Genomic DNA, 11,688 nt, shown 5'->3' with positions numbered 1-11,688 from the left:
TTGTTTGTATGGTTGTTTGTTTGTTTGTATGTATGTTTCTTTGTATGCGTGGATAAATGAATCTACTTTAAAATATATAAATACTTAGTCGTCAAATTATGGACTTATGTGCAAATACTAAATGAAATTATTCATATAAATTTATAACCAAATTATGAGAATGTTATTTTTTAATTTTTAATACACAAACGAATCAATATCTAGATTATTATTATTAATATTAATTATTATTATTGACAAATTAGAGGAAGATATATTGATAGATAAACGCGGAGATATAGAGAAGACAGAGAGAAAAAACATATCAATACACACACACACACACACACACACACACACAGAGAGACAGACACACACATACACACGCACACGCTCAAATAAATATACACATATATGTGACAGAAAATAACTGAATTGCTTTCATTATTATTCCTATCAATCATTTATTAATAACATTCATCCAAAGCCCAAAAACAGATTAAGCATTTGAATTATGATGTGACGTTGATACATTATATCAAAATATTGGGATAAAGAGGACAGTTTAATTACACAAATAATTAGCTAATTAGATAATTAACTAATTAGATAATTAACTAATTAGATAATTAACTAATTAGATAATTAATTAATCATTAAACTATAAAATAAATTAACAATATCGTATTATAACTGTGGCCAGTTAAGGTTAATTGAAATTCGACATACGCAGTTTGCAAATGGCCGTGCGTTATCTCTTCAAGAATCTTAGAAAATTAAAAAAACATTAAACTAACGATTAGTTATTATTGTTAAATAGATTTGAAAAATCAATTTAATTATACTTCTCTCTCTCTCTCATTACCTCTCTATCTTTTTATTACTATCTTTCTCTCTCACTCACATATTAAAAACCATGGATAGATGATATTTCAGCAAAAAAAAGAACAAATGAATATATAAATGGGTGGCTGACCGAATGAATGAATGAAAAACAAACGAATGAATGAAAGAATGGATGGATGAATGAATGATTGAATGAATGAACGAACGAACGAGTGAGTGAATGAATGATTGAAAGAATGAACGCATGAACACATAGGTAGCTTAAATTTTTTTTAAATATAAAAATGTTGGTTTACAACCAGAAAAAAAAAACAGAAAAGTTAAAAAGTATGCCGGAAACAAAACGAAAAACTAAAAAAAGGTTTAAATGAATTTCAAAATATTACAAAAAATTAATAACGTTACACATTTTCTTTATTCACTCACTCATTCATTCATTTGCATCATATTCACACACACACACACACACACACACACACACACACACACACACACACACACACACACACACACACACACACACACACAAACACACACACACACACTCACACACACACACGTATTATATATTACGATGGATTTATTATTATTTCTAGAGGAGGAACTCAAATGATGAACATCAGTGATATGAAGAATGATAACAAAACATGCTAACAGAACAATAATAACAATAATAATTCAAAAAATGATAACAACAACATTTATTATCATTATATAACAAGTAATAATAATAATTATTATTATTATATTATTTTATTACTTCGTACTTGAAGATTTCAAAAGAGTAGAATGTTCAGTGTGATGACGAACAAAGAGATGGAAGATAAGATATAGCAGACAAAGAGAAAGAAGAATGATGATAACGATGATGATAACGATGATGATAATGGTATTTATGATGATGATAACGATGATGATGGCGAAGAAAAAAATTCAATGAAAAATGACAAAAACTCAATGAAAAAGCATTTAACTTTTTTAAGAGTATTATATATTACCATACGTTACTAATATATATACATGTATATATATATATATATTTATGAACTACTACTACTACCGCTACTACTACTACTACTTTTGCTACTACTACCAAGATTATCAGTCCCATTAGTACTGACACTCTACACTACTGCTCATTTTACTACTACTGCTTACTATTAACAAAGTAACGTTAATTAATACTGGTACTATTAAAAGTAGTGCTACTACTACTATCACTACTACTACTACTACTACTACTAGTAGTACTACTACTACTGCTACTACTACCACCACCACTACTACTACTACCACTGACTACTACCACTATTATTGCAACTGATAGTAACGTTTAACTACCAAAACTAAATTGCTACTTTACTATCTATCTATCCATCCACATATTGTATTGCTAATGAGTGAGACCAAATGAACATTGAAAATATTGCCGGCTACATAAATGGTTTATATTTCAATCATTGCTTGTAGACATTCCACGAGTGGAGCGTAAGATAACAGAGAATGGAAACAAATGCAGCCTTACTTAACGTTGATACTGAATGAAATGTGATTTTACAGAAGAGATAACAAATATTACAAATGATATCAGATACTATTATGGATACAGATACCATAATGATAACAGATAACATTATAATGATAATAGAATTATTATCGTTTTATCATCATCATCATCATCATCATTACTATCGCTATTACCGTTACTGATAAAAAGCTGGTCAATAACGAATATTAATCGATTCATTAATCAATCAATCAATTAATTTATTAATTAATTATTCAATCAATTAATTAATCAATCAATCAATTAGGTCAATTACCGAATCAATAAACTAATGAATACATAAAATTTGAATATTTGTGATAATATCAAAGCGCGCGCTAATTTGCAGGCATTAATGGATACACATTTTTTATTATACACTTTTTTGATAGTTCATCAGACAGACAGACTGACAGACAGACACACATAGGCACACAGACGGACCAGACGGACTTATCTGAGAGTCGAACAGACAGACAGACAGATCAGACCAGACAGAGACACATAGGCAGATGAACACACAGAAGGACCAGACAGACTTATCAGAGAGTCGAACAGACCAGACCAGACAGACAGACAGGCATGTATAAGCACTCAAAAAGAAATATACAAACAGACAGAGAAACAGACAGACAGATAAAAAACAGACAGACAGAAAACCACAAACAGACAAACAATTGCGAATAATAAACGAATTAAAAGTCTTCTTCAAAAAGTCTGATCATCTTGACATTCTTCCGTTGTGTGACCAAAAACTACGAATATGGAAAGAAGTTTATTAGCTAATTGTAGTAATATAAATACATTAAAAATTAATAAGATGACAAATCGATAATTATATTTTATATTTAAGATACAAATAACAAAATAATGGAAAAAATTGACTAATCTAGATATCAGAAACTCAGAGGAATGAATGAAAATAAACAAACAAAAACAGAGCATACAACTTAACAAAGCCTTAAACACATCACCACATCACACAAACCATCACACACCACACAACCACCAAATACCACACCGACCCCAAACCTTCACAAATTTCGCAGTAGGGCCTTTCTAGACTAGGATCGCCGTGGTACTTGGAGGCTGGATTGCCCTCGGCGTCAAAATCGTCCTCTGTGAGGCCACACTGTTTCGGGCAGTCGTCGGTGTCGTGCAGGTCAAACACGTCGCAAATGTCGCAAAAAAATCGCAGTGTCGTAGGTGTCGTTACTTTCCCAGCGTCTTGTTGCTGAGATGGAGAGGTGCTGATTTGAGAAAATGAATGATGTGGCGCTTGGTTAGAAATAATATTTTACAATTTTTTAAAAACAGTTAGTTCTTGATTCAAACAAATCTTTATTCATGCATCCCTTCTTCCATTCATACATTCATTCATATACTAACCAACCAACCAATCAATCATCAAATCAATCAATGAACAAACCAACCAACCAATCAATCGTCAAATCAATCAATCAACAAACCAACCAACAAATCAATCATCAAATCAATCAACCAACTAACCAACCAATCAATCATCAAACCAATCAATCAACCAATAAACCAACCAACCGACCGACCAGATTTCTAATGACAGAGCAGCAGACAGTTTTTTCTGTAGATCATCGTTCTTTTTCTGTATGTCAACAATCACAGAGTTCAAAAAATCTACCTGTAGACAAACAACAAACTTTTCATTTGCAGCTAATTAATTTAAATTGTAATCAATTGAAATTTTAATTAATTACATGTGTAATTAGTTTAAAATAAAATTAATTAAACTCAGTATAACGATAAGTTTGTAAAAAAAAAACAAATTTTTTAGCATTATTACCTGCGATTGAAGGCTTTGGATCTCATCATCACTGCTATTGCTGTTTATCTCTGGCAGTAAGCATCATTATTATTCACAATCTTAACAAACGAAAACACAGAGAAAGAAAGAGAAAGAGAAGAGAGAGAAATGGACAGAGAGAGAGAGAGAGAGAGAGAGAGAGAGAGAGAGAGAGAGAGAGAGAGAGAGAGACAATGAGAACTTACCATTTGAAAGGGGAGGAGCAGATTTAGACGTGATAGCTACATTTGCCGCCGTTTGTAATGCTCTAAGCTCAATCCTCATCTTTTCATTCTAAATTTATTAATTTTGATTGAATTTTATTTAATTCTAATTGAATTGAAATTATTAAGTGCGTGTGGATGAAATGAAAATTATGAAATTTCATAATTATTTCATAATTTTCATCCTCACAGGAGTTAGCTCAGACTGTAGAAGCGTCAAGTTTGTTGAACATTGCTAATGCGTAGTCACCAGGTTCGAACTATACCTCTGCAAAGACATAGATCTCTTCATACATCATCATCATCATCCTCATCAATTTATACGTCATTATAATCATTATCACCTCGTTGATGGTGCTAGAAAGTTCCTTCTGTTTAGATTCCAACGATGACGTCAACTGCTGATTCGTTGATTGGATCTGACTCAGTTGCGTTTTGTACTGATTGACGACTGCTTGCTGCCTGTTGTGATGTTGTTGGTGCATGTTGTGATGTTGTTGGTGCATGTTGCGATGTTGTTGGTACGTGTTGTGATGTTGTTGGTGCGTGTTGTGATGTTGTTGGTACGTGTTGTGATGTTGTTGGTACGTGTTGTGATGTTGTAGGGGTAGGGGGCATGTTAAGATGTTGTTGTGATTATTGATGTCGTAATTGATGTTGTTGCTCATCAATTATGAATTAATAATTCACTTATTTATTTATTTAAATATTAAGATTTGATGAATTAGTGTCGTAAAGAATTAATTAATAGTACGCACTCAGATTTCAGTGAGTCATTCTTCAAACTCAAAACTTTGAAATCTTCCGTCAGCTGGTATAAATTAAAAAAAAACTAAACCCATATAAAAAAATGATAATAAAAATCCTCATTCTATATATAAACAACGGCAATAACAACGCGTCATCGTGACGTCATCCTCGATATTAATCATTATCACATCGCAATAAGTTCATAAGAAAACTTTCAAAAATCATCATACACAAATAAACTTTCAACATTTACACAGCACCATCCTCATCATCACATCACTACGCCATAACGATCTATTACGTCATCATTACGTCACTGTATCATCCGTATTAATCATTAACACCTCACATCATGTGATAATAACCAAATCATGAGATGCAGTCAGTTCGTCATACATGAATTTAACATCATCACATTTCATCTTCAACTGAGCCAATTCCTCTGTAACCTAAGACCAAATAATATAATTAATTAATTAATTGTTTGTCAATTAACTAATTAATTAATTAACCAATAAAAAATTGACCAACCAACCATATTTTTTTCCTTCTCCAATGAACTGACTCTATCCAATAGTTGATCCTTTTCCTTAACGATGTCTTCTGCATTCTGCTTCGATCCACTTTTGAGTGCACTGTCAAGATTTTCTCGTAGCACTTTCAAGTCATCTCCAAGTTTATTATTTTCCGATCTGTAATCTCTTTCTAAATTTTCCAGTCTAACGATATTTTCTTTTAACTGAGTCATTTCGACCTCCTTATCAATGAGTGACTGTTTTGCTGCTGCGTGCGAATCTTTTAATGACGTCACTTCCTGTTGCAATGTTTCAAATTGTTTTGTCTGCGTTGATATTTGCTCTTTGCAAGTGGTCAATTCTTCACTCCGATGTTCGATATCTCTTCTTCGTTCATCAAGTTTGGCGTCTGATTCACTTTTAAACGTTGACAGTTCTTTCGATTTTGTTTCTAATTCTTTCTCTATAGAAGTTTTTAATTGTTCCAGCTCTTTCAAATTCCTTTCCATTTTAGAAACTTCCTCATCTTTCTCAGACTTCATCTTATCCACGTCTGAATTCTTTTCCAGCAACTGTTTTGAGATGTTTTCAAGTTCTTGAGATAATTGGTTGCATTTCTCTTCATTCGTTTTCAATTTTTTCTTCAAGCCATTAACTTCCTGGTTCTTCTCTTTCATCAGTTCATCACTCAATCTAGCGCCATCTTGTTTCATTCCTTCTATCTCCATCCTGCACTTGTTGATCTCTCCATCTTTTATGACTAGTTCCTGTCTTAGTTTATCGCATTCTTTTGTTAGATTGGTTATTTGTGATTTTTGGTCATCATTTGAATTTTGTAGGGATGTGCTCAGCTTTAAAATTTCTTCATTCTTCCTCTCAAGCTCTGATTTGAGTTCTGATTGAATCTTTTCGAGAGAATTCTTCTCATCTGATGAATTGAGTTTGAAGGCTTCCAATTTAGTCTTGCTATCATGTAAGGAGTTTTGAAGCAGCTCTATTTCTGATTTGAAGCTGACTACAGTTGCCTCCAGTGATTTGATATTTCCTTCTAATTTCTCTCTTTCTTTTATCGATTCAAAATTTTTCTGCGATTCTAGTTTTAGATCGGTCCTTAAGTTTTCTAACTCACTGGCAAAATTAAATTCTTTCTCTTTCAGAGTTTCGTTCAATTGTTCTTCATTTTTTTTTCTCGTTTCTAATTCTTTCTCTTGTTCTTTCAGGTCAGATGATAGATTAGAGAATTCTTTAGACAAATTATTGAACTTCTTCTGAAGGATATCTTGTTCTTGGTCGGCAGCCTCCCTCTTCGTTTTTAATTCATGGAGAATGTTTTGTTTGTCGAGTTCGTTGGCGCTCTTTGCTTCCAGCTCCAGTTTCAATTCCTCGTTCGTTTTCTTCAAAGTTTCAGTGTTTTTTACGTTGTTGTCGAGATCAATTTTCAAACTGTTGATCTCCTTCTGCAGTGAACTGATTGTCGATTGATATGTAGTGATGGTCTCACTTGAAACGCTCAGAGATTCCTGCAACTTTGTCATTTCTTCATTTTTAGAATTTAATTTAGAGTTTAAATTGGTTATTTCTTTCAATTTGTCATCCAGTTTACAATCTACTGAAATTTTTTCATCTTTCAGTCTCGAAATCTCATCGAGCACCGCCTTCATCTTCTCTTCACTTTCACTTTTCAACTTCTCAAACCTTTCGCCATCCGACCTACCAGAACTCTCAAAATCTTTCTTCATGGTGGCAATTACTTCATTGAGCCGCTGTTCCTCCTTCTCAAACGAAACCTTAACATCAGCCAACTGTTTGGTTAGGGACTGCAGTTCTGATTTTTCCTTATCTGACTGCTCTACCAACTCCATACATTCTTTCTCTTTCAACTTTGGATGCATATAAATTGAAAAAAGTTTATCAATTGAGAATTTATAATTATAAACAATGTCCGTTATAATAATATTTTTATAAATTTCTATCTGTAATAAATACTTGTAATCATTTTAATAACGTAATATTTTTATAAATTTCTATCTGTAATATTTTAAAATAAACTAACTTAAAAAGAAAATAACAGTAAATAGATCATAATACATTAAAACCAAGCAATGACTTAACCTTCAAACCTTAAAATTATATGATGTCAATCATTTAATCATTTCAAATTTTATTAATACAATTAAATTAACCCCACACTATCTCACGCACATACAAATCTCACACACACACACACAAATACCACACACATACAAACCCACACACATAAAAACCCACACACATAAAAATCTTACACACATAAAAATCTCACACACATACAAACCCACACACATAAAAATCTCACACACATACGCTCCCACACACATACAAATACTACACATATACAAATCCCACACACATACAAACCCACACACATACAAATCCCACACACATACAAACCCACACACATACAAATCCCACATACATACAAATCCCACATACATAAAAATCCAAAATTCACACGCGTGCAGAAATCCAACTGCCAACCACCTCTTTTTGAATTTTTTCCCGAGCCAACAAAGCCACCAATCCTTCAATCTCCACGACTTTTTGGTCCTTTTCAACCGACAGACGATCACATCTGGTTTCCATGGCAACTAATTTTTCCCTGTTGCGTACGTCTTCCTCTTTCAAGTTTTCCATTTCCGTTTTTAGAGTTTCTAATTCTAAGGTCTTCGTATGATTTTTTTTTGAAAATTTAAAATAATATAATTAGTATTCATTGGTTAAGAATTACGTATATACAGATATAATATGCAAATAACATCCTCAACATCTTCGTCATCATCACAACAAGCATGACCAGCAAAAGTGTTGGCATCGTCTTACAGGCAACACATTCAAAAGTGAGTATCTGCAATGCATTTTAAAACCAGCAGTGGTATTTAGTAGGTATTTAGTATAGGTGATGGAATTTTTGGGTATCGTTAACAAGGCTGGCCATCAACAAACTGACCACTTGAACGAGTTTGCCTTCCATGTTCTTGGCAGGGGATAGTTGGCACTCCTTGGCCAGTAGGTCACTTTCCAATGTTTGGATGGCATCTATCTTACTTACTAACTCTGACTTCACTATCGCTATCTGCATGGAATGATGATGATGATGATAAAAGTGATGGTAATGATGACAATGATGATTAAAGTGTTTTTATTGTTGTTGTTGATGATGATGATGATAATGGTGACGATGGGCACAACTAGAATGATCATCACCATCAGCACCATAATCATCATCAACATTATCATCATCGTCTCAATCGTCATGATCATCATCATCATCATCAATATCATCATCACAACCTCATCGACGAGGGACTTGTTCTGATTGGCCAGCTTATTTCTCTCCTCCTCCAATTCATTCACCCTCTCTCTCAACTCTTCCACAGCTATCTTTTCCGTCTGTACACATTATAATTAATAGCCCCATCATCATCAGTAGTAGTAGTAGTAGTAGTAGAAGAAGCAGTAGCAGTAGTAGCAGGAAAAATAGTGATAAAAATAGTAACAACAACAATTAACAATAACGGATAAAAAAGAACAACGACAAGAACAACAACAACATAAACGAAATTATAAATGCCAAACTGATAATAAACAGCTAAAAAAGCAACATAAAAAAAATTAGCAGAAACAAAACAACAACAACAACAAGACAACAACATCAACAACAGCAACATCAACAACAACAAGACAACAACAACAGTTCATACCTTCAACTGTTCAACAAGGCTCAATCTCTCACTCAATGTTTTGTTGATTTCCTCCTTAGTGTCGGTTGAGTTTCTCTCAAACTGTTCCTAAGTTGATAACAGGCGTTGTTGTTGTTGTTACTCTAACTAACCAATCAACCAAATAATCAATCAATCAATCAACCAGCCAAACAATCAATTAACCAATCAGTCGTTTGGTCTGCCAGTTAGTCAGTGAGTCGGTCAGTCATTCAACCAGTTACTCAATTTACCAATAATCAATTTACCAATGAATTTATCAATCAATCAATCAATCAATCAATCAATCAATCAATCAATCAATCAATCAATCAATCAATCAATCAATCAATCAATCAATCAATCAATCAATCAATCAATCAATCAATCAATCAATCAATCAATCAATCAATCAATCAATCAATCAATCAATCAATCAATCAATCAATCAATCAATCAATCAATCAATCAATCAATCAATCAATCAATCAATCAATCAATCAATCAATCAATCAACCAACCAATCAATCAATTAATTAATCAGCAAACATATAAATTCACTTTCAGCAAAGTCAATTCAAGATTGATCTGATTAAATCTCTGGTCTTTATCATCCAGCTCTTTCGTCATCATCGCGATCATTCTCGCATCTTTTTCTTTCTGGTTCTATGTACATTATAATGATGATGTCAAAAATTATGATGAGAAAATAACATGATAGTGGTGATGATGACGACGATAATGATAATGATGATAAGAATGACGATGATGATGATGACGACGATGATGATGATGATAAATAAACAACCTCCCAATCCCCTCTGTCGATTGACGCTTCTTCCATTGTAAACTGTAAATCTTCCACTTTCCTTCATGATGATGATGATGATGACGATGACGATGACGACGATGATGATCATAATGATGGTGGTGACGATTCTGATGACAGATGAAAACGATTATGAAGAAAAATGAATGAAACAAATAAATATAAAAATTACGCAATCATCATTATACGGTCATCATCAACACCATCGTCATCATCATCGTCATCATCATCTCTACTTTTTTTCCTCCTCCAGCTGATTCTTCAGTTCATTATTTTTCTCCTCCGCCAGAGACATCGCTTCCTTCAATCCATCACACTCTAATTTCAACTTTTCATACGAGAACTTCATCTCATCGATCTTTCTCTCCGTCTGAAAATGAATGATAACCATCGTCATCATCATCATCATCGTCGTAACCACCATCACTCTCATCATCATCATCACCACCATCCTCAACCTCTTCCACTTTAGTTTCGGACCTAGCAATCTCTGCCCTTTCAAAATCTCTCTCGGCCAGCAGTTGCTCTATATGCTCCTCCTTCTCTTTCAAGGTTCTCTGATGTTTTTTTTTATACGCTTACTATTGTATACAGACAGACAGACAAACAAACAGACAAACATATAGATAGACAGACAGACAGACATATAGATAGACAGACATATAGATAGACAGACAGACTGATTAATTGATTTATTGATTGATCCATAGATTAATTCAATTAAAATTGTTGAGCAAATAATGATTGACACATACTTCTAACGCATTGGGATTTCCAGACAGCGAAAGCTTCTGTTTTGATTGCTTGAGAAAAATAGCAACAGCAATCAAATCATATCTTATTTTTATATCAACCAATCAAACAAACAATCATTCATTCATTCATTCATTCATCCATTCATACATATATACATTATGGATGCACCGAAGTTCGGCCCCGGCTCCGGCCAAAATCCGGTTTTTTTTCAAATCCGGTCGAATCCGGCCCCGGCCGGATTTGGTGGCCGGATTTAGGGCCGGATTTAAGAGTCTATCAACTTTTAAAAATGTTAGAAATAGGAAAAAAATTTTATTAAATTCAATTAATTTTATGTCAATAAGTTAATGGCTAAAGCTAAGCTAAAGGCATACATGACACATAATAACAACATCACTAATTGTGAGGTGATCTGGACAATTTTCTTTATGCTATAACATGGGTTATGCATAAATTATAAGCTGATCTTTGTGTAAAAGAACTTGTGCACGTGTATATACTATATATTGATAATTGCACATGACGGATCATATAGTTATATAATATATATATATATATATATATATATATATATATATATATATATATATATATATGTAAATATTTATCTATATATATATATTTAGAGAGAGAGAGAGAGAGAGAGAGATACATACGCACATAATTTAAGAACATGGTATGTTAAAG

General features: G+C 33.0%; 1 protein-coding gene across 1 annotated transcript; it reads right to left on the bottom strand.

Moving 5' to 3' along the window:
• Positions 1–3,079: 3,079 nt before the first annotated feature.
• On the bottom strand, positions 3,080–4,031 carry HELRODRAFT_68290 (hypothetical protein; the record flags this gene model as incomplete). The annotated part of the gene is made up of 3 exons (XM_009026962.1): positions 3,080–3,126; positions 3,404–3,649; positions 3,929–4,031. Coding segments are annotated over 3 exons (396 nt in total), but the record flags the coding sequence as incomplete, so codon positions are not given.
• Between the last annotated feature and the right edge of the window lie 7,657 nt (positions 4,032–11,688).

Source organism: Helobdella robusta (assembly GCF_000326865.2).
Source record: "Helobdella robusta unplaced genomic scaffold HELROscaffold_5, whole genome shotgun sequence".
Taxonomy (NCBI): domain Eukaryota; kingdom Metazoa; phylum Annelida; class Clitellata; order Rhynchobdellida; family Glossiphoniidae; genus Helobdella; species Helobdella robusta.
This window is presented reverse-complemented; position numbering and strand designations above follow the sequence as displayed.